Below are 25039 nucleotides of genomic sequence, written 5' to 3'. Positions count from 1 at the left end.
TATTAACAAAATAAAATTAAAATTGTATTTTATGTCTGATTTTTTTATCTCCACCACTATAGCATTGAACTATAGCCTTGGAAAATAATGGTTTCCTGCCCTACAAATCTAACTCAATCACAAATACCGTTTACTTAAATAGCCTGTAAAAGACCCTAAAATTTTTATGTTCACCTTTAAAAAAAAACAAGTAGTTCATTCGGCCACAGTGACGTGATGCAATATATATATTGAACGTAGCATATCCAAAAATTGGGTACCAGTCGGCCTTCTGTACTTGACATTTTTTGGTCAAAGGTTTTTCCTCCACCGTACGAACGTACGCGGGAAACTAGGAATAAACTTTATTGCTACACATCTTATAAGACTTGAGGGGCGCACTTCGCTACTAATTTAACATTGACTTACATTTTTAGGAAATCAGTGGATACGATTGGGATGAAGAGACTCAAGGCATAATTTTGAGTGCATTCTATTACGGATACATTGTAACGCACTTACCTGGTGGGATGTTAGCTGAGAGATTTGGCGGGAAATACTCTCTTGGGTTTGGAGTACTTAGTACAGCTATTTTCACTCTTCTCACGCCATGGACAGTGAACATAGGTGGCGCCACTGGCCTCATTATCTTACGAGTCTTGGAAGGACTCGGGGAGGTAAGGATTCTATACGATTTGTTGTTTAAACCAACCAAATATACTGTAGCTGTTGTTTAGTAATTCTAAGAGATACGAAAGAGAATAAGTTACTAAGAGAATCAGTTTCTTTCATTCTGAATCTCTGCCTTAACTTAGTTATTGTCGTTCCTTTTAAATATCAGCTATACTCTATGTATAGGAGTTTCGCATACCCGATAGCTCGATACACTTGATAGGATAAACGTTCATATTTTGTAAAACAAACCACTAAAATAAATATTTTTCAGGGTACAACGTTCCCCGCATTAAATGCAATGCTTGCCCGATGGGCTCCAGTATCTGAGAGAGGAAGAATGGGTTCCCTTGTGTTTGGAGGAGCTCAAATAGGAAATATTGCTGGAACGTATTTCTCTGGATTAGTCATTAAAGAGACTGGTGACTGGGAGTCTGTATTCTATCTCTTCGGCAGTATTGGAATTTTGTGGTTCATTTTATGGGTACGTAGTATTAATATGTAGCTTATTATGCTGAGAATATATTGTTATTACTAGTTTAAATTATATCTTTCCCTTTACATATAACAATGATTGATATATTTATATTGTTATACACAATATCATAAGTTATCCAATCATTTAAAAGATAAAAGTAAATGACATAATAATCATTCTAATTGATTTTATACGATGTTATATTAATATATATACGAATATCATTATTATTATATTCATTTGTTTTTTTAGTAGCGAGATTAACAAATCACGTCATTCTATAAACAAAATGTACTGAACTATAGACACCGATTCTATTAGAATATAGAGAAAAGTATTGTCTTGTTCACAATAGCGTGAGAACCTTTGTCATCGTTAATAATTGCATGTTTCAGGCTCTACTTTGTTACAACGACCCTGAATCTCATCCATACATATCTGACAAAGAGAAGAAATACCTGGAAGAAGCGCTTGGTAGACATCGTAATAGCCAGCCATCAGCTATTCCGTGGAAAGCTATCTTTATGTCGGTTCCGCTATGGGCCCTTGTGTGTGCACAGGTAAAACATTTAATTATATAGAAGCGGGCAATAATTGTAAATATTTAAATCGTATTTCTAACACTCTTTGTTATAACCGTTTTGTTCACGACGTGAAGGAGTATAAATAATGAAAATAAATTAACATAAGAGCTACTATTATGCAAAGTTATGTTTGGTCCTAGTCAAGATGAACCCAGAAACTAACCATTAGCTAACCATGATGATGCATTTGGCTTTAGATTTGTCATAAAGCTATTATAACAACGATTAATATTGTTATATACATCATAAGTTATCCAATTATTTAAAAGATAAAAAATAAATGACATAATAATCATTCGAATTGATTTTATAGAATGTTATAATAATATGTATATGAATAGCATTATTAAAGAGACAAAAGCATATTCTATTTTTACATAAATTAATAATTATTCATTTGTTTTTCTAATTGACAGTAACAAAACACGCCCGTCTTGTATTCCTCACTTTTGAAATATTGCTAACGTAAAATACACGTTCCTAGCAAGCAATAAATAAACAAATAGGTAAATTTTATTAATAGTAAATACAAATCAATTGGTACTTCCTCATTGAACCGTGAATGTTGTCAATAATGAATTGTATTGTCAGTCTATATTCATTTCCTTGGATGACGAAATCCAAATATTTTGTTCCAGTAATAGCAATAATTTAAAAGGTATAAGTTGTACACTACACACTACAATTTGAACAATTTTATAGTTAGGAGTAAGCATCCATAGGAACACGTTTTCGGAAGTCGTCACTGATGATTTTTCTGACGTATTTTAATAGAATAAAGATTAATTTAGTACCAACAATTTCTTGAACCTTGTAGATCAAGGCACCATATTTTGTTTTGTGTGATCCCACAACATGAATATGTTGGGCAAATCCTTAGGTCTTCTAATAATAATATTTTGTTCAGTTCCATCCCCATTTACTTTTCTTAACAGGCTTTCTGTACCTGATATACGTTATCGATATTAGCTAGATTGCTGCAGCCAGGGTTGACGGCCTCATGGTTCGTCCCACACTGCATTACTCATATATAATAACTTTCAGATTGGCCATGATTACGGCTACTTCACAATGGTGACGGACTTACCAAAGTATATGACCGGCGTCCTGAAATTCGACATCCACAGAACGGGAACGTTGGCTGCGTTGCCTTATATTGTGATGTGGATAAGTTCAATCATATTCGGCTGGCTGTGTGATAAGATTGTGAAGAGGCAATGGATGACTGTCACTAATGCTAGAAAGACTTTTACGACAATCGGTAAGTTTTGATATGTGTTTTGTTTTCCGTCTTTCAGGCAGGCGCTTCATGTGTTTTTGAAATAATTTTGGACTAGTGATTTATGTTCAATTTTAATGTTTGATGCGATACGTTTCCACGTATTTTATTTCAAGGGCAAGAATTAAATAACTTTCACTGTATAACTGCTGGATTTAATGTCAATATTTTATAGATATCCATTGAATTTTTTTTTATTAAGGTAGCAACCAAAGGTACAAACCAAATGTATAGTAATTAATATGAACATGAATGGTCAACCCTACTAAAGTATAATACCTATTGTTGTGACTGTGTGTATTTATGTGTTTATGAGTGTGAGAGTATATGTGACTAATAACTTAATAATATATTGTTAATTGTAAATTAAATTGAAAAAATAAATAATTACATAGGGCACAAATTATATTTATAGCATTATAAAGAAAGTTATTCTTATTTGTATTAACCGAGAAAAGAGTAAATAATATTGCAATAATGTAATTCAACTGTTAAGGTATAATGGAAATTTTCTCTAATCTTTACCCGGATCACATCTGGTTAAATATATTTTATTTGTATTACTTCTACACTTTGACGTAGATATAAGCAAACAACTTTGCAGATATAGATTTTTGTTTAGCGTAACACGTTCTATAATATTGAGTTACGATGTAAACATAGGTGACTAGTGTCTTTCAATCCAAAGCAAATATTTTTAATTTGATGGCGTAGTCTTCAGGTTCTACGAACTGTATGCTATACATATGAAATAACTAACCAATAAATTTTTAAAGTGGTATTTTCTAACGGGTACTATTTATTTAATAAAATATATAGTAGCGAACCCTGCATTGATTACTTTTAATTTCACTTCTTTTTCAATTTTATATTAGTAATTATTTATGTAAATTTTAAATTGAGGTTGAAGCAAGCATGGCTCGCGATCAATGTACAGATCGTACGATCTAATAATGATGTCTTTTAACGTTATTTACACTGTAAATATACTTTAAATTTCCGATAAACTCACATGATTTTCGATTGTAAAACTAAGATCCGCATTACTTATGAGAATAATTATGATAAAAGGAAAAGCGATGGACACGTGGTATATTCCGGCGGATTCAATTAATTGACACCACAAGAATGCAGTTCAATTAGATATTAATTGTAACGAACCACATTATTATCAAATAATAATTAATACTTTATTCAAAACTTAAATAATATGGAAAATTTTCTGACATTTAAAAGGTCGAACACTGTCAGTGGCGTAGCTACTTTGGGTGGCACCCGGTGAGGAAGTTGGTGGTGTCACCGCATCGAAAGTAAAAAGCAATAAATTTTAGGTATATGAGAAAGGACATGGATCATTTATTAAAAGATAGCTAGTCTGTAAATAAGAAATGTATATGCTAGCGATTTTTTTTATTCTTTGAACGTTGTTCTTAAATTTGAGAGACCTGGTGGGTGTCACCCCTTAAAAAGTGGCACCCGGTGCGGGCCGCCCCCGCCTCCCCCACTTTTCTACGCCACTGAACTGTGAAAAGAAATTCAGCTAACAGCTTCATAGACTTACTTATTGTGTCAAGACCGAAAATATGTTTTAGGGAAGATTTTATTTTTTAAAGTACAAAGCATTAACGTTTCCAACTCATAATATTTTAAATCATTGCCGTAAATAAATAAGTGGCGCTAAAACCTTTTTGGTCTGAACCTTATTTTCTTTCGATTTCTGTATCATGATCATATTATGTCAATCTAATAAAGCAAGAAGGTGATCAGTCTCCTGTTTCTGACACACGACGTCGACTGTATGGGCATCTTTCACCGTTCGAGCGATTGTTAAATGCGCCCATATATGTAATTAAAGTCTAAAGCTGTCTTCACTGATGCATAGTTATTTGTTATTAATAAACCGAAGAGCAAATTGTCTAGCCTACAAGGTTAATAACTCTTCGGTCCAGCTAAGTTTCTTAAGATGTTGCCTAAGTATTTATACCATAACCTAAGTAATTATACCTGAGGAAATAGTTCCTTCCTTAGTTATAATAGCATAGAATACATTCTAGTTCAGGTTGTCAAATCAGGATGTGACAAACGATATTAACAAACGAAATAAATATTGTTATTTGCTTAAAACCAAATTTTTATTGGGGTTACTGTCTTATACCATAAAGTTGACGAAGTATTTGTAGTAAAAAAGGCACTGTGGCAAGGTTTAAGACATTTATTTCTCATTAAGAATAGTACAACATTCAATCAACAATACATTAGGATAGCTTATGAACTAATTATACTTTAAACTTGTAAAACAATTTCATTTCAATGACACTGGTAGTATGTTTTTATAACTGTTTATTATTTTTATTTCCAGCGTCTGTCGGCCCCGGTATCTGCATGATCCTGGCGTCATACTCCGGCTGTAATACTGAGACAGTTGTCATATTATTCACGGCTTCCATGGGTCTCATGGGAGCCTTTTATCCAGGAATGAAAGTGAACGCTCTGGATCTTAGCAGTAACTACGCCGGTACCATAATGGCTATTGTGAACGGTATTGGAGCTATTACAGGAATAATAGCGCCTTTCTTGGTTGGACTGTTAACACCTGATGTAAGTATAACAATCAGTAAATAATTAGTATTTATTTATTTAAAATTCTAAATCATTAATTATATAAGAATGAAAGTTATCTATTAAAGGAGAAAATTAAAACAAACACAATCAAAAATCAAAAATTGATAAAACCAAAAGGATAAAAAAAATTACAATAACTATAAATAATACATATATAATAAATATAACATAAATAAACTAAATGAAAACTTAAAACTCATTAAGGGCATGATAAACAAGTTTAAATATATGAATGCATGATAACCTATACCAATGGAGTATGTTATTGCTCCACGTATGTGAATAGGTAAAAATAAATCTTAAAACAATTTAAAACAGCTTTAGCAATGGACATGGATTAGACAACGTTTCACATTTGGCAAATTCTATTGTCGTTTAAAGCCCTACAAGGGCACCAATAAGGAATGGGGCAAGCTAGTTCCATAAATGTATTTGAAGTTACCAGCCGTGCCTTCCAAACTAAATGTTTTGTATTACCTGAAATCGAACTTTGCTTCTTCATTAACTAAGTCATGGATGCGGACGCCGGGAAGCAATCTCAGTAAACATAACAAAATATAAATTATAAATATAAATTTATCAACAATTTCGAGGAACTCGGCAAATTCCATAAAGTATTGTCACGGCAATTAATTATTAGTAATTCTAGGTATATACCTAGATAATGATTTACTCTTAAAAAATTGGCTGTATAAGACAGTTATTATAGTCTCAGATTCGGTGCGTAGTCGGTTATTTGCTTAAAAAAATATGTATATTTATCATTATATATATCTACCAAGTTGCCTATCTAAATTTGACCGCTAGCATTTGAAATTGATTTTTAGGAAAAAAATTAGTTCACTTTTTTTATATAAAATATTGTCTTAATTACGGGAATTTACATAAAGTTTTAAAAAAATCCCAAAGATAAAATAAAAATACTAGCAGCGAAATTTTGATAGGCGACTTGGTAAGTTATATTCTCCTACTTATAAAAATTTGGTTTTTAGCAAATAACCGATGAACGCACTAATCCTGCAGCCGAATCTCGTACTATTACTTGATCATATATTTTATACCCATTCTTATATTCTTCTCATGAATAACAATCACTTATGTCGTTACAGAGCACTCTCGTACAATGGCGTCTAGTATTTTGGATCACCCTAGCGGTATTTATCGTTACGAATTTAGTATTCGTGGCGTGGGCATCCGGCGATGAACAGTGGTGGAACAGCACACCTCAAGAAGCGAAAAAGCAGACAGAGGCTTCCGGTTCCGTTAATACTGACGTTAAGGCTCAGGCGTAGCTTTTTAATTGGTTAGTGTCCAAAGAGTTCAGATAACAAATTGTCGTTAAAATTATACCGATACCGATGCTGTTACAGAAATATTGCCGATATCGATACCAACGCTCATTGAATTAAAATTAATTTCAGGTAAAATATATCAAGTTTTGTTTAGTATACGTAATTAAAATTCAGAATTAAGAGTAATCATTTAATATAATAAAATCAAGATTTTTGTATTTCTGTATTGTATCTAATTTGGTATCGAAAAATTACTACTATAATTCATGTCTCGTTTGCAACGCACTAGATCAAACAAGATGCGTGTCTACATAAAATTTTTGATTTTGATATATCGGCAAACCCAAAGTATCACCGAGTTGCATCCCTAGTTAAAATATTATTCACAATCATTATGTATTATAATTTTATACAAACATTACACAAATATACAAAAATCATGCTAATTAATAATCAATAAGTCTTGTTAACTGAACTCTTTGGAATAGAAGTTAAAAGTACAAAAAGTATTTTAAACATTGATTCTTTCTGAATACCAAAACGTAATTCACCATACGTAGGCACCAAATAAAGTCATTAATCATCAATTACTACACATACTGCAGCTATAATAAAGAAAACAACTACGATTGTTGATTAACGTTTAACGAGATATTAAAACCAAGCGATAGTCACGTTTTGGAGTTCAGTAAGAATCAACTGCCAGTGATGTGATAGTAAATTATGAATAGAAACTAATAGATAATATTGAAATTGCAAAGCGATTGTTACATGGGAATTTTGTTTAATATAGGGGATATAAAACAAAAGACGAACGAGTCATTTCGTATGATTGTTCAAACGGGAACACGGAACGTGACGCGTCGCGTCTCTCACTCCCAGATCCCCGCTCCTGAATCATTCTTTTTATACAATTTTAATTCGGATTCGACGTTGTCATTTGTCAAATACTATTAAGAGACAATTCAATGAATAATGTTGTTGATTTTATTGGAATGTCGATAATTGTAATGAAATACTTTATATATAGTTTGAAGCGTTTATGACTTTTTATAATTCTGAAACAGGAAAGACATTTTTGTCTCGTCTATTATATAAGTGGTAATTATCCCGCCACACAAGTAAAATTTGTACATATTTAACTGATTTTCTATAATTATAGGTAAAAACATGAGTTCACTTGTTTTTTTAAAATATGCATATGTGAAACATTATTATAATAACACAGTTGTCATCTCAAACTTTTTTATGTGGCATTGTACATTACTGAATGTGTTTGTAAATAGGTATGAATGGAAGTGTAGTATTTAAAAGTTATACTAGATGGCGCGAATATTAACCGTATGCCTTTGTTAAAATTTTGTTATAGCATCAGTTAAATGTTAATAGTAATTGAAAAAATGTAACACAAAATTATCAACCGATAGTCTCAATTAAACCACGATGTTACAGTAATGTTAAATTTAACTGTATTTTTTTTTGTTAATATCAGTAAAACAAGAAAAGGCTGTGAACAAAATTTATTAGATTAACACAAAGTTTGAAAAATTTGTGCCATTTGAACGATCTGTTGTTATATGAAAATAGTTATAAGGAATGTATTATACTGTTTTAATAAATAATTTAATTTAACACGTTTTTTTATTATAAAATTATAAAAATGATATAACAAAAATATATATAAAATCTCCTTACATAAAAACAATGAACTTAAAATTAAAAAAACCACACTTGACTATAATAAACACTTCATTTAAATATTATTTTAAGTAAAATAAACATAAATAAAATTAATTATAAAATAAGTAGCGTACTAGAATCAGAAACCCGTTGGATTTCACATTCGGGACCTATGCCTATGTTTTGACACTGAATCATTATCTATGGTCTAAGTTAAAATCTCGCTTTGAGCGCTGTCAAATATGTCAAACATTACAAAAAAAATGGTCTGAAAGAATAAAGACATAAGTCTCAGCACATGTAGATGTAGAATTTTTTTAGTTCTACTAACACTAAGACTTACAAATGCCTGATTTTTTTTTACGACTTCTATAAATATTATATACCTAAACACTAGGTATCTTTATATTTCTTACATTTTGATAGAATTGTGTCTTTTAACTTGGTAGTTACACCACCACGGCTTCTCTACCGAACATAAATATTTTTTCTCTCCGACCATAAATAAAATCTACCGTGAAAGATATTTAAGAGACTGCGGACCGGCCTTTGTTTTAGAACAGCTCCATCACCGAAGTAGGTGATGACGCGTCAGCGAGATCAGTCCTTTGGTTGAGGAGCTGAAGTGCCTCAGCCGTGGTGATGGTGACGATGCCCATGGTGATGAGTCCGTTCACCGTATCTGGATCATTTTTGGCTAAGCCCGCTCGGATACGACGCGCGTCATCATAGTCCAAGTTGAGAAGCATACAGGACTCAGCCAATCTGCAGATGATAAATTATTTGTCAAAATTTTTGCGACACACAAATTTTTGGACACATTTTTCGGTCTTTTTCATGGATAATTTTATCGTTGTCAATCATTAAAACGAAGCGATGATGTTTACGCCTTAAGATTTTGCGGTCGAAAGAATTGTTTTTCCCCGGATCGAACCCAAAACAATTACATAACCATTATACAAGAGTAAAATGAAGGTTTCATAAATGGCGCTACACAACTTAATGAAATAGAAAAATTTTAAGAACACGTCACTCAACATCATAGGAAAAAAAATCATTCATTTTAAAAATCTAAAATTGTTTATATTGTATTGTAATTGTATATTAAATAAATGATTATTTAATATAAAATTGTTTAGTCATCTTACCTCGGCACAGGAATACCTTCCAGAATCTTGTTCTCGAATCCCGCAAAAGCCGGCAAGATATTTCTCATGACGTCATGCGTGAATTGGATAGTTCCACCAGTGTTGAACCAGTTGCATAATACCACCTCCTAAAAACCATTTCTTTTATTATTATCATAAATAAAAATATCATCATACATATTTACATAGTATTTATACAAATACGGCCTTTTTAGTCATTGAATCTTTGCGGAAAGAGTAGTTTTGTTAGTTCTTTTTTGTTATGTTGGCAACACTGTACATCATTATAGTTGACAATTTATTCTTATACAAAAAAACATGAATTGGCTTGGATAACTGCCACATCGCCATTGGTTGGCCTTCGGCATTGACTGTTAAAATAATGATAAAATGTTTAAATTTTCAGAACAATCTTCGACGTCATTAATACTACGTTGAGAAATGCATAGCATTAACATTATCAGAATAAACAAATCAAACGATACGATTTATTGTAAATTCTTCCACAAATAAAATATTTTCAAAATAAAGGAAAAGAGGTGAGAGAAGTGGAAGAATTTGGAAGGAAACTCTACTCACCCGAAACAAGCAGTTATCGAGCTGCAAAGCCAACTCGTTTTTGAACAATTGATTAATATGAGGCGGGAGGGCCTCAGTCAACGTGACCAATCTAGTGCATAGCGTCGATAATGGCCTGCCCAAAGAACTGGATACAGATAGAGCCCTTTGCTCAACTGTTAACATGGCGTGCCATCTGGAATATACGTGAAATGCTAAGTTTATCATCAAAATTTAGTTTATTTATTTTGTATTGCTAATATAAATTAGAATACAACACAATTATCTTAAAGACGCAAAGATGAATTAGATAATATTTACAAAAAGGTTAAAAAAAATCGATTGTCTGTAAATTCGGTTTACTGTCTTTTGTTGAACGTGACAAAGTCATAAGAAAATACTACAATTTTAATTTTAATTGTTTGATAGATATTTTGTATGGATATAGAGGAGGTGAATGGAAATCACATTTGGATTAATCAAGTTACGTTTATTTGTACGCATAAATACAATTATGTCATTTTTTTAATGAACGAACGCTGCCGAACGAAAGGCCGATTGTGCCTCTTTGTCGCTCGTTTCGCGCTCTCGTTTGCACTTCAAGCCTTAAGTGGAACGCCTCAGAGCGAGGTAACGCCGTATACGTCATGTTTTTTCGTGCGTGCAGCCGGCTCCATCGAATCATAAGACGTTGTCACGTCACTAATAATAAGTCCAGTGATTTCGCTTATAACCACGATGAGGGAGGAACTCTAATTTCATCATTATATCGGGAAGTCATTACAGGCAATGGTACATACATAGATACGTACATGTGTATAGTTTATATTCATTTATTGAAAACATTTGCACACATACTTATATACGCATTTATAAAATAACTCAGAATATTACTTTGAAACTGACCCATAAATTTAACTCGGAAAAGTTGATGTGTGATATATGAATATAAAATAAATTAATGTGAAAGAAATATATCTAGGTATCTTTAGAAAGAGATACGCGAAACCTCATAGGATGTAGGATAGGTAAGAGCGAGACAGACGAAACATGTGACTATAACTAATTACGAAACATGGCGCCGTGACAAAGCCTACATTAAATAGCATTGTACATGTATTATTAAAAATAATTAAATCTAAAAATACGTACTTCAAAGATTTATAATCATGTAAATGGTCCCTGAACTCGACAACGATGAATTGGACCAGGGCCGTAAGACCTGCTTGCCGAAGGTGATGTAACAGAGCTGGTGCATCACCGAAGACACCGCCATCTTCACCACCATCACCTTCTGGTAGCGGTTCTGCCACAGCCGGGTTTGCTATGTGCCTAACCTGTAAGGTACAAAAATAAATATATATATATCATGTGGAACATTCTGTAATGGTTGCAGATGGCGATCTTCTCTTTCGTTCGACGACATTGATTTGAGAACTGGCAGTAAATGTAAAATTAGAAGCATTTAATGTATATTTCTTTTTTTGACGTTCATAAGTGTAAATTCTGTTACCTTTTAGAATATTTTTTTTAATATACTTACATCATATTGATTTGGATCGATGATCGAATGCCGTTTAATAACTTCCTTCAAAGCTAGATCTTTAGCTCGTGTCTCCACATCTTCCAGACATATCGAACCCTCCTTTTCGTTTTCGCTTTCTAAAATAAATTAAGAATCTTTATTGTCAAATATTACTTGTTTGAACGTTGAACGGAGTATAGTTGTATATGTTGAAGTCAAACCCAGGAACGTTAAGTACTTGTCCGCAAATCTACATAACTACAACGGGACATTCCACCATGAAACTAGTTTTTAGTCAAAGAAACTGATACAATTAGAGTCAAAACCCCTTACGACGACATCGTTTATAACATATAAGGGCAACCACCGGCCCGCTGTGAGATAATATTCGACCCGTGGGACATTTTGAACCCAATTAAAAAAATATTACATTATACTCACGAGCGACACGTCAAAAGATTTCTACAAAAAACGCAGTGTCCAAGATTTACTGAATTTACAGTTTTATTCAAATCTATTTATTATTATATAAAAAATATGGTTGAGAAAATTTAAAGCTCACAATTGTTCCATATACTTTCATTGTATTTAATGTCAAGTTAGTTAAGTTATTGTTGCTTGTTATCCGTCTAATAAATAATAAAAAAATACCTAGAAAAAGACAATTTTCAGCAGCTTAGAAAATTCGCAAGAAGATTGATTTGTGCGATTGGCTGTACTTATAAATGCAAACAGTTCTTTTCATTGATGAGAATCCATAAATCAACACATCGTATGAGACTCACGGACGATTTTTTGGAAAATTCTTTACGTCTTTGTATCAGTGGAATTAATCCAAATTTGGATGGATTCCAAATTCAAGCTCAAGTGTCTCATTCATTCTGGTGTATTTAACTTTCGAAGTTTGTAACAATTGTAAATTTAATTATAATGTTGAATTGCAAACATTTTGTTATTTTAATAAATTTTGCTATAATAACATTATCGTAATAATCTTATGGCTAATATCTATCACAAAAAATATTATCACTACTTTAAAATGCACTAAGTACTATAAACGGGACCCGGTTCGATGTCGTTATAACAGATTTTGGCTGTATTTAATTTGAATTATAAAGTAGATTTTATATAAAAGAAATAAATATTTTACGTAAGAGCGCTTACCATCTCTGAACGTCTCTTCATCGGTCTCATCTTCGTCTTCTGAACTGGTTGACGACTCACTCTCTTGTCCGCTGCTGTGCTGTTGTTGAGTGAATTGATGGAACTGACGTCTATAGTAGTATAGTTGTAGATAATGCTGAATATGAAAAAAACATTTTAATAAATTTCGGAGTACAGAATTGAGTTGAGCACAAAGTTGACATGAGTGAGTTTGGCATGATTCAGAATATGACGTCATCGCAGTGATTGTAGCCGTAGATTGTCGAAATAGAGTATTCAGCACAAGAACATTTAAATTGTTATTTTCAGTAGCCAAGTTATTTTTATTTACATACAATTAAATAGTTGATATACTAAAAAATTAGGTATATTAAACATTACTTGACAGAAAATGAAAACTATAAAAAACAAGCGGAAAACCAAATATGCATACATAAGAGAATACATTGCATTTATAGTTTAGTAAAAATGGTCCTTCGAATTTTCTGAATCCAATAAAATCGCAAGAGTAGTTTGCGTAAAACGTTCAAAACTTACCCATCAGGATTCAAAATTGGGGCGATCTCAGACTATGAAACGATTTCTTTTACCATATAATGAAATATGTTCTTTTATATTATTAAGGTGACTACTGTCGAACAATGAGATAACAGTTTTTTCAACATAAAAATAATAATTTAGAACTGCTAACACCTCAAAACCCAAGACTGTTTTACCAAAGTACATGTACGGTGGAAGAAAAAGGGTAAAGATACCTGACAAAGGCATATCAATTGTCATGGACCCTACAAAATAATGATCCTCTAAAAGCAGTCGCGTATCTCCAATGAATTATTTAAAAAAACATATGACAGTAGATCATAAAGCACTTACCAGAGAATGAGCCCATTGCAGCAATACGCTCCTGGTGTGGTGTGCGGTGTTGACGATGGCTATGAGGGGATGAGGTCCAGCGACTAAAAAGCTGTCTGGTTTCAAACTGTCCACAGCCGCACTCATTATTTGGGTGAGGCGCACCCGCCATTCCTCGATCAATTCCAATTGTAGCTCAAGGAATTGTATTCTGGAAGACAATTTGAAGAAAAACACTTTTTTAACGGATTATAGATATGTATTATTATATTTAAACTTATAATTATTAATTGCACGCACGCACACACACACACACACACTCACACACACACACACACACACACACACACACGCACACACAAACACACACACACACACACACACACAAACACACATGCACGCACTCACACGCACGCACGCAAAGACCGTGCGTTATTATTTGTTTAATTTAGTTAGTTTTTAATTCAAAAATAAATAAATAGAAAAATAATATATTTTGTAACTAAGTTTGTCAAGTCATATTTCAGTTGTTTTGGTCCAAACATTGTAATCTATAATTTAAGGGAAGTTGCGAGGTTGCTCCATCACAAGTATTATTTAACTTACTGGGGCTACCTCAATTTTACATGTATGTTAATGTTTGTGATTCAATAAAATACTTTTTTTTTTTTTTTTTAATTATTTGTACATAATTTTAAATTTAAACCGACGTTTCGCGTGCTTTACAGCGTGCGTGGTCACGGTGACTGAAGACAAAGGTGTTAAATGTCAAAAAGTATTACAGCTGCAGAAAATGTTGTGTTATCTGTATTTATTTCCCCGGAGTTGGTATCGACTAAAAGATTTTGAAGAAACCAATTTGAGATTGGTTTTTTCAATCGGTGTTGTTTGTAGGAGTTTGGCCCAGAAAATCTAAAGACAAGACTATCTGGATATCATTTGACCTCTCGGAGTCAGAAAATGTTTGCAGGATTTTGCTGAAAATTTGTTTGTATTCAAAGATTCGAGAATGGTTACGATTTACAATCAGATGAATTTATATTATTTAATCTAGATATTGTCGCATTGGCAGTCAGTAAGGATAATGTATGCGGATAATTTCTGTAATTTTTTTTATATTTTTATTTTAGACATGTAAATAAAACATTGTCTTTCAGATCTGCTAATGATTTAAAAATCGATTAAAATTATCATTTTACTAGGAAAGATAATAAAGATTCAGTTATTTGGTTATCATAACTGACTAGAGAAATAAAACTTATCAAAACTTACTCTTTCCTTTTCGCTTGAAATTAAGTATTTAAAAAAAAAGCATTGTTTTTAAAGTCTTACCGATGCCCAGGCTGTGGTAGGATCGCGTATCTTTCTTCTATGGTTTTCAGTAATGCCACAAACCAATCAGATCCACGCGGTACCCACACGAAAGATCCCACTGCTGCCCCTACGCCGGCTGCCACTGGCTCAAACCATTGCTCATTGTCTAGCATTTCATCCATCTTTGAAAGGGCATCTGAAAATTATTATGGATATAAAACAATGTCTTTATATTATATATGTACAAGCTTCAAGAAAAACCCTCTCCCCAAGTATTTCTTCCAGTTAAAATATTGGATAAACATATAGTTAATATATAAATAAATAAGTAGTACTGACAATCTCGGGAACTGTTTTTAAAAAATTTATTACAATTAAAAATAAATCTTATAGTACAAGTTAAACAATTTTGATTATATTTGTATCGATTATAAGAAAGCAACAAAGATTAGACTAGACCCTAAATTAAAAAAAAAACTCACATTTCTTCTCAACAGCCAACCACCGCACAAAAGTCTCCGCCTTGGTCAACACTGACAACACACTATTTGACTCATACCCCGTTATCTCTGTTAATTCCTTATGAAAACCTAGAGTCTCATCTACCGCATGAGCAAATGCTGAATCGACATCCACTATATTATTTTGACTGTGATACAACCCTAGTACTGTGTGTAACCTCTCAGCCGCCAACGCTACAAGGCCTTCATTGAATTCGTCCTGTAATTGTTATTTTAATTAAATCAAGTATTTTATGATGTTTTGTTTTGTTGATTTATTTATTAGTTGAGGGAAGTTTCTATAAATTATAAACACACAAGGGTAACATTAAACGCCGCCATATTCGATTGCTTGAGGGCTGCGTAATTCTTTATTACTCACGATATCATATGGAACATGGTGTAATGGTTGCAGCTCCTTACAAACGTTGTGTAAAAGAAAAAACTTGGCGATTAAAAAGAGTGGCGGAGAGATTATTGCCAGTTCTTCTCTTCCGTTCTACACCCTTGATTTGAGAACTGGCAGTTAATGTAAAATTAGAAGCTATTACTGTATATTTCTTTTTTTTGACGTTCAGAAGTGTACATTACGTTACCTATATGAATATATGCTTTTTGATTTGATTTGATTTGTAAGAACCGTTTGGTGGCTGCTTAAAGCTCTTCAATACAGCCTGTATTGAAGAGCTTTAAGCAGCATTAGTGAAGTAGTGGCTAATATTATTCTCGGGAGTTAAATGCTGTCCAGTGTTAGTGTGAATGATTTTAATTATGAGAATATAACATTTTTAAGATAGCAATTCACTTATTCATAGAGTATAGGAAAACATCGTTGGGAAACCGGCATGTTTTATATTCTAAAATCGATCAATTTATAAGAATTATGAATCAATGTGGAATCGTCTTTTCAATGTCATCCAATATTGGGATTTATTGGATTGGATTATTTGGATTAAACAGACATTTTAAATGAATCAGGAGACTTTCACAACACCCAGGACCAAAAGATTTTTACACTTATATTATAATGAAACATAAGTAAGGATATATTATAAAACAAATGTATGATATAATATAATGTATTAAAATAAGACAATTATCTTTTAAAATTATGATTCTTGATGTTTATCAGAAATACACAATTAAGATCATAACAAATACACTTACCAAAGCATTCACATTTTTCAATTCAAGTTTATCGGCAATTGGTTGCACATTATTCTTGATAAATATCTGATGATCTTTGATCCAGGTTAATGTTTGTGTAAGGAACCACTCCGGTCTATCAATTCTTGCAGTTTGCCGAGAACCAGTGAAGTGAAACGCAAAGCGCTTCTTTAGAGGCCGGAGCAAAACCTTTATTGGTAGAGAGGGTTCTTGTACTGCAATTTAAATAAAAATATTGTGCATCACTTTGAAAAGAGTTTAAAATATTTGAATTGAAGAGTAGCTTTCATCTTTGCTTTTGTTTTGGATTTCAAATAAGTATTGTTTCATGATTTGCTTTTTTAAAAGAGTAGGGATGCCTACAGGTTCAAATTTAGTGGTGTGGAGTAAGTGATGATTGATGATATTATGTTCCAAAATAAACATATTTTATTTATTTTACAGCACATGTTATAGTTTATAAGAAATCTAGTTACCTACAAGGAAGAAAATTCAATAGTATAATAAAACAAAACAAAAACAAAAAAATCAGAAAATTGTTCTGTAATACATTTATTTTTGGAAATAATTATTATTAGGTAATAAACACATAAATATGCCTATTAAAAGCTTTTATGATATTTTTATAATTAGTTCTGACTAGTCTCTTCTAGACTTATCAGATGAATAAAAAATAAGAATTCTAAAATAAAGTAACTCAATTATTTTCAAACTATACAATATGTTTAGAGGTATACCTGTTGAAAAATCTCCAGTTATGGCAGCTTTAGCTAACAAATTCTCAGGCTCCTGAATAAGAAACAGATTTCTTGTCAAATTGCTGAATTTGCTTAGAACCTCTTTTGAAACTTGTGAGATGTCAGTTCCGCTTGTTAGTGGCCATTTAATTAATTTGAGTACATCATCATAATGCCTAAAGATATAAATTCATATAGAGGGCACATATAAATTAGGGAATAATTCATAAAATTTTTGATTGCCATAGTATGCTATAAATTTATATTATTTTTTAAATGTAATATTCACACTACCCAATTTATTAAATTTAATAGTTATGAAAGTAACAACATATTATGTTTGCTAATAATATTTTCCATAACTAATTTTAATATGTATGTAAAATTCCTTTTCAGGCTATATAATATTACATTTTGTTTACACTAATAAAACATTAAAAAAACCTTTATACACACTTTATTAAATTGTCCTTAAGGATATTGTGCCAATAATGTGTATATTCTTTAGCATAATTAGCTTGGTGTGAGTTTTTGTATTGTTGACACATTTTTTTCATGTCACTATACATCAAGACCAGCTGTTCATCATCTTTACAATTCATCATCTGCTCACTGTAATTTTATATTGATATTATCTAGCAATGCAAGTAATGGTTATTTATAGTTGAAGTATCAGAACTTGGTGATAAATATATACTACTATAAGACCATGTGAGGTGTCCATATAATCAAGGCTTTATTTGTTGTCAGTACTAAGGCATATATAATTTCCTCAGCAGTGAAGTCACATATATCTTAAATTGAGATAGAATGGACTCTACTTCAAAATTATAGAACTCTCAGTAAAAGTAATTTAATTTATTAAAACTGTTAATCACCCTTTCTCATGGAAAGCGTAATACACATAACTACATAAATAATATAAACATAACATAACTTGTTGCTTAACTATAAAAAATTGTGTGGATTAAGAGAAGCTTGAATAAGTAAAAGCTTATAATTCTTATAATAAACACATATACCTTAAATCTTGAATCTTTGCATAAGACTTAAAATACTCCAAAACTTTTTCCAGTTTACTAATCGCCATAAATCTTTTATCTAATTCACTGAGCAGTGGTTGTGTTCTACTTAAAAAGTCCTCAACTCTCTTCTTAAAGTCATCACTTTTGATTTTAAGGGTTTCAATTTGCTTTGAGTTAAGCTCTGCCTTATTAATAGCTGATGTTAGCTTTGTTGGCACCTCGTCATTAGCAGCACTCAGCTGAAGAGAACCAAAATAAACATTAAAATTATGTTTGATATCTTAAATCAAAAGTAAACTTTAAATTAGGTTGTACTAAAACAACAAACAACAATGTAACCAGGAAAAGTTTAACATATTAAACACCAAACAATAATATTAAATAGATATTGTATAACCATACACCTAACATATTATATTAAATTATAAAAAGAGTAATATATTAAATAAGAAAATAAGTAAGTATACTAACGGAATTTTCAAGACGATCTCTTTTATTGGCCAGCTCATTTTGTAAATCTAAGGCTGCCTGTAAATTATTTATATCACCACCAAGTTTTATATTTAAGTCCTGTAATATTTCTTTCTTAGTATCATCCTTAAGATTAGCTTTCATTATGTTTTTATAATTAATATTTTTTTCACAATTATGTTTTAAAATTTGTATTCACAATAAATTATGTGTATGATTTTTATTTATCCAATCGGCAATCACAGACTAGGAATACAGTAACCGAAGGCGGTACATTGACACATTTCATTTCGATTACCGACATCTAAAAAACCGAAGGACAAAGTTAAAACGTTGACGTTTATTTATTTTATCTGCCTATTACAGAGATGTAAACAACAGCAAGTCGTCTTTTAAATATATTTTTTTAATGTTTGATTCCAATAAGAATGAATTAACTCTTTAGTCAAAATATTATACAGTTAAGAATAATGATTACCTAGAAGGTTTACAAATTAGAACGATAACTAATCCCTAAATTATTTATGTTATTTTACTATTATGTGTTATCTGTTATGTCAAAGTTCTTTCGACATAAAACAGCTGTGTCTGTTATATGTTAATGTATTTTTATTCATATAATGTATTAGCAAAAAAGCAATATAAATTCCTAAAAGTGAAAAATAAATAGCGAATGCTTGTTATTCTATTAGAAATTTCAATATAATGTGGTCACTTATAGAAAAAAATAAAAATGACATCATATATCTCTCACTCCTTTTATTTAGTGTTGTCATTGGACCATATTACAGAAAACTTAAAACAGTTGAGACTAAAAAATGGGGTGGAACTATTTTAGGTTTAATTTTAATTATTATTGTGTCTGGGTATAGTGCTATACATCCTATTTTATCAGCTTCCTTAGGTATATTAGCCATAAAGGTTGCAACTATAAAGTAAGTCTTACCTGCAATAATATTCTGTAATACGGAATGCACATAAATCTTAAAAAATTTTTTTATCTAATTATAAATTTTATCTATTTATAAGTTTTATGAACATACCTAATAAGCCAATATTAGTGTTATTATAATAATGTTTTTGTTCTAGATATTGCCATATTGTAACCTTTTTTTTGATGTTTGGTTACTTATTCTTCTTTCGCTTAGCTGACAAATTTGGGTTCTCTTTATCCTCTGGCCAAACAAATCTAATTGAGATGATCATTGTTTTGCGAGTTGTTGGTGTTGCCTTTGAAATGAATGGATCCTGGCTAGCAATGGCAAAAGCCAAGAAAAAAAATGATGAATTAGTTAAATCTGAAAACATAGAGGGTGCTTGCAAGAAGGAAGAAAGAGATAATGAGTTTCTTGAGTTAATCAATCCAGATTTTATTGACTTAATTCACTATTCCTTCAGTTACATTGGATTACTAACAGGTAATTACTAGGGAGTCAAAAAAATTTAAAGCTATTTTTTTTAGATAATTTAAAATGGTAGCTAATTAAGTATGCCAAGTCTTAAACCTTCTTGTAAATATACACAATGTATATACAAGGTTATTAATATATATTGCAAAAAAAACAATATTGTTTTAGGTCATCTTTGTGTGATTTTGAAAAGAACAGAAATCTCCATCTAACCCAGGATTGAGTCCATTAAATTAATATAATATTTAACTGATTGATTGATCACAGGTATTTTTTATTGAAACACAAGTTATTTACAGGTCCATACTACAGATATCGCACCTTTAATGATTATTTCTACTTGCCATTCAGCAAACATGCTGATTGTTTTGGATCAACAATATATACCCTCAAAGCTGTACCTTTGTATATCTCACTATATTTGGCTTTTTCTTATATATGCCCATTGGAGGTAAGCATATAAATATTATATGATATTATAAAATATATTTGGCTAGAAGTTGATTGATACAAATAAAAACATATCATCTAAACTCTGTGTGCCCAAAAAATATATTAATTTGCACTGTCATAATCGATTTTATTTCTAATATGTATTGTTATTATTTAAAATACAAATGAATATGCTTTATATATTGAGGGTTTAGCTTTACATTTTGTTGTCCTATTTTATTGAACTGCATGTGAGTTAGTAACTAACTATAGACATCATGTAAGTTACTATCGACAAATAAAAGACTAGAAGTATATATAATATTGTTACGAGCATAGAAACTGCCGTCGATGAATTCAAGGGTTTATTTTAATAAAATCTACGAGGAATTCGTTTACACTAATATCTTGAAATTACGCACAGAAAAGCACTAATAACACACACAATGAAACACTGTCACTAATCACTTAAATCACTCAGTACTTTATCACTGGTATCACTTAATCGCACTTTTTCTCTTCGCTGTTTATCGCTTGGAATCGCATTCAAAACTGAACTGAGTGATCGCGTTTTGGCTCGCTTATATATCCCTGGGAAGAATCTCGAACGATGTTTCCGATGTTTACGAGAACTTTCTAGGCGGGAGCGCTACTGAGTAGCGATCGCCTAATTCTAGAACGCGCGTACTTGCTATCTCTTTCGCACACTGCTACGTGCTTGTCGTACGGCGTTCTAGAGTTCTCGGTCTAGCTTCGAGAAGGTTCTTATCTTTTCTCTCTTTCGCGTATCAAACAGTGCTTGTCCCACACCTAGAAAATTCGTTCTAGAATATTCCTTCATCGAAGGGCTATAACCAGGCCTGAAAACGCCTGAAAACGGGTCTGCTGAAAAGTGTACCATTCGTCTATACGTGTTCTGAAACCGACTGAAAAAATGTTTCAGCCTCCTGAAAACTACGGCAACATTATGTAAATTTCGATTTTCTAATATGTGATTGACCCTCTCCCGAAACGGTCATAAATCATATTTCAGCCTAAAAAGTTCTCTAAGTAGTGGAAAAATCTAAAAACATTGCAGTTGACCCGTCTTCGTAACAATATAAATTTTAGTCTTCGAATTTGACTTACAGTATGTGTTAACTGAGGAGCATAATAACAGGAGCTTTCTTTATCGAATGATGTATCCATGGGTGTTATTTGCTGCATTTAGACAAAGAATTTATGCAGGCATGACATTAGCTGAGAGTGTGTGCACTTCTGCAGGCCTTGGGGCATACCCAATACAAGGCAAGAATAGGACCGGACATGGTCCAACTGTTGGGTACTTACAATTGAAAGAAATGTATGTTGAATTTTGGGTGTTGTGTAAAATTTTCCTTTTGTATTATGCTTACTGAATATTTGTTATTGGAAGCCTCAAAATGAGCTAGTTAAAATTTATGTAGTTCTCTTAAAATATAGTGCTAACGTCCAGGCATGGACATCTGCAATTCCGTGACGCATATTGGTGTTTTGCCAGCCTCTATGGATTATATGGTTGTTGGATTCCAGTAAGACTCAAGTTGTGCTACTGTTTGTTATAATTTAGTTTCAAATATGTTGCCAAATAAATGAATATAATATTATGTAGTTGTCAACAATTCATTAAAATATTGTAGGTCAGAAGATGAAGCAAAGGCAACAGAATATGACTTCATAACTGTAGAGTCTATGGAGGTATGGCAATGTGAGTCTGTAGTGACTCTAAGGGACTCAATGAAAGTATGGAACAAAGCTGTGCAGTATTGGGTGGCCATGGTTGTTTATAAGCGGTTTCCTATTAAACCTCTCAAGTGAGTGTCATATTTTAATACAGATATAGATACATATATACTATTCTCAAATAAATTGTATAGTACCTGTTTTATTAATTCCAATTACTCTAGACTTTTGGTAAGAGGGTCTCTTACCAATCGCTTATATATTGAAAAATTGAGTAAATTTTTTGTTTAGTTTTAAACTTTTTGTACTTTTATTATAAAAGCTAGGTGCTAAAAATACCTAATAATAATCACCTTGGTGGTTAACAAAATTCGGTCATTTATGTGTGACTCAAGAAATCATAGTATGAATGTTCCCTAAATATGCAATATATTTAGGGATCATTCATATAATTTTCACCTAATAATGGTATTACTAAAATTGCGTGACGTAATACTTAAAAGTTCCCTTATGCAAGTGGTCTCAGGCTTAAAGTTATTAAGAAAATTAAACCAAGATGATAAACACCTGACATAAAAATGTAATTAAAGGTCTCTTCTTCGTCTCTTTCTGTCTAAAATCAACATTTTAAAACACCAGACCATTATATCAAACACGAGGCCTAGAACACAGCCGTGAGATAGTAACAAAGCTGCTGAGAAATTATATATAATAAGTTCATAAAAAAAAAATCAGTGGTGCTACCTCTTTAGGTTTTAGCCTCAGATTTCTGAATCTGTTTCATGATCATTTTTAAATGTAAAAGACAAGTAGGTGATCAGCCTCAAATGCCTGATACACATCGTTGATTTTTTCGGTCTAAGACATGTCGGTTTCCGCACGATGTTTTCCTTCACCGTTCGAGCAAATGTTAAATGCGCACATAGAAAGAAAGTCCATTGGTTCACAGCCGGGATCGAACCTACGACCTTTGGTATGAGAGTCGCACGCTCAAGCCACTAGGCCAACACTACTCATAATAAGTTCGTTGTTTTCTTAAATATACTTTCAGGGTGCACGCAGCACTTTTCGTATCAGTGATATGGCACGGCTTTCACGCTGGTTATTTCTTCTGTATTTACTTCTGTCCGTTCTATTTGATGGCTGAAGACATTTATTACAAGTTGTACTATAAGGAAGCGACTGGATTGGTAAGTTTCCATTATAATAAAACGCTGTTTTAATTCTAAAATTTAGCTTTTGTTTAAAAACACTGTCGTATTTACGACGTTATTCTAAAATAACCTTTAAGAAAAGTGCGCAGCAATTCTTAATAGGCCGGCATCGCACTTGCGAGCCTTAGGCCAATCTCAACCATCGGTAGTATCAATTAACATAGCTTGATCCTCCTGTCTCATGTTATAACTAAAATAAAAAAAATCTTTGCCAAAAACAGAAACAAAAACTTTAAATCATTCTCATAGTTTTTGTCATAGATTATTATTATTCATTTACTAATGCACTCATATACTAAACTGATTTTTATATTAATAATGAATAAATATGTTATATTTTCAGAAAAAAAAGATAATCGGTTTCATAATGTGGTTCCTTCGATCACATTCAGAGTCATATCAGGCCGCTGCCTTCCTGCTACTCACCTTTGATAGAATATGGATTTATTATTCATCAGTCTACTTCTATTGGTATGGAGTATGGCTTGTCTTCCTCATATTGGGAATAATTTTGAACCAAATACATAAAATGAATAAAAAGACTGAGTAATTTAAGTTTTTTTTAGTAATTTTAGTTTTGTCAATTATTGATGGGATCATTTTATTCATGAATATCATATTGTGTGGATTTCCATACATTTTTTGTGTACTGGGAATTCATATTATTTTGTACATATCAACTAAATAAGATACATTGATTTTTAGTCGGTTAGTTTGGTATGAAATTTTGATCTGCAAAATATTGGGTTTAAATGTATAAGTAAGAATTTATTTAGAAATATTTTGTAATTTAGAATCTCAATTTAATAATTACTTTAATATTGGATTTATTATTTGAGCAAGTAATCCAAGAGGTATATTAACAGATTTGTAGAATAAAAATGCACTGCAATAAAAGATACATACATACATATTCAGAACAATTAACAAATTTAAATATCTGAATTATAATTTAGCGCCATCTATTGGAAACTTAGTCAAATACATTTAGACATGGTGTAATTACTAATTTTGTTTTATGGCCTTATCTATAATTGTACTATTAGCATCTGTTTGTTAAGGATTTTGACTTGTAATAATTGTTATTTTGTAATCTTTCTTAGCAGTTGCATTTATATTTGTAATCTTAGAGGACATTTTGTATCTGACAGATTCAAATGAAACTTGAATCTCTTTATAAGAATTTTTTTCTGTATATGTTTGTTAATAAAATTAAAGATCTGATCAATCGTTTTA

The 25039-nt window shown here is 31.7% G+C and overlaps 3 protein-coding genes across 4 annotated transcripts in view; 2 read left to right on the top strand and 1 right to left on the bottom strand.

The window, feature by feature from the left end:
• LOC111000995 (putative inorganic phosphate cotransporter) overlaps positions 1–8538 on the top strand; it is a 35638-nt gene extending 27100 nt beyond the window's left edge. For both annotated transcript variants that reach the window (XM_022270639.2, XM_022270640.2), the window contains exons 3-8: positions 417–656; positions 926–1135; positions 1525–1689; positions 2758–2974; positions 5352–5590; positions 6724–8538. In XM_022270639.2, coding sequence (XP_022126331.1) covers positions 417–656; positions 926–1135; positions 1525–1689; positions 2758–2974; positions 5352–5590; positions 6724–6906 — 1254 coding nt within the window. In that variant the 3' untranslated portion in view covers positions 6907–8538. The remainder of the gene's footprint in view (positions 1–416; positions 657–925; positions 1136–1524; positions 1690–2757; positions 2975–5351; positions 5591–6723) is intronic.
• Positions 8539–8650: 112 nt separating this feature from the next.
• Positions 8651–19317, bottom strand: LOC111000992 (RAD50-interacting protein 1). The gene is made up of 14 exons (XM_022270634.2): positions 19048–19317; positions 18574–18815; positions 18008–18163; positions 17552–17727; positions 16815–17029; positions 15630–15867; positions 15166–15343; positions 13855–14044; positions 12982–13117; positions 11836–11954; positions 11445–11629; positions 10314–10488; positions 9735–9862; positions 8651–9351 (listed from the first exon to the last, which is right to left on the bottom strand). The coding sequence occupies exons 1-14, from the start codon at positions 19189–19191 to the stop codon at positions 9141–9143; spliced, it is 2493 nt and encodes an 830-aa protein (XP_022126326.2). The 5' UTR covers positions 19192–19317; the 3' UTR covers positions 8651–9140.
• Positions 19318–19652: 335 nt separating this feature from the next.
• On the top strand, positions 19653–25018 carry LOC111000996 (lysophospholipid acyltransferase 7). Its single transcript, XM_022270642.2, has 7 exons — positions 19653–19982; positions 20137–20465; positions 20756–20907; positions 22019–22230; positions 22547–22720; positions 23641–23779; positions 24147–25018. Exons 1-7 carry the CDS (start codon positions 19753–19755, stop codon positions 24351–24353), a joined length of 1443 nt encoding a protein of 480 aa, XP_022126334.2. The 5' UTR covers positions 19653–19752; the 3' UTR covers positions 24354–25018.
• Positions 25019–25039: the final 21 nt, after the last annotated feature.

The sequence above is a fragment of the Pieris rapae genome, chromosome 15 (genome assembly GCF_905147795.1).
Source record: "Pieris rapae chromosome 15, ilPieRapa1.1, whole genome shotgun sequence".
Lineage (NCBI taxonomy): Eukaryota > Metazoa > Arthropoda > Insecta > Lepidoptera > Pieridae > Pieris > Pieris rapae.
The sequence above is the reverse complement of the archived record's forward strand: the minus strand, read 5'-3'. Positions and strand labels throughout refer to the sequence as shown.

Bases quoted from the DNA above. Each gene is read 5' to 3' on its own strand.
- LOC111000996 (XM_022270642.2), top strand. From the start codon at position 19,753: ATGTGGTCACTTATAGAAAAAAATAAAAATGACATCATATATCTCTCA. The intron at 20,908-22,018 runs GTAAGCATATAA...TTTGACTTACAG, and splicing joins CTTATATATGCCCATTGGAG to TATGTGTTAACTGAGGAGCA. The intron at 22,231-22,546 runs GTATGTTGAATT...AAAATATTGTAG, and splicing joins TACTTACAATTGAAAGAAAT to GTCAGAAGATGAAGCAAAGG.
- LOC111000992 (XM_022270634.2), bottom strand. From the start codon at position 19,191: ATGAAAGCTAATCTTAAGGATGATACTAAGAAAGAAATATTACAGGAC. The intron at 18,164-18,573 runs GTATATGTGTTT...ATAAAATTACAG, and splicing joins GCAAAGATTCAAGATTTAAG to TGAGCAGATGATGAATTGTA. The intron at 11,955-12,981 runs GTAAGCGCTCTT...AATTTATTTTAG, and splicing joins TGAAGAGACGTTCAGAGATG to AAAGCGAAAACGAAAAGGAG.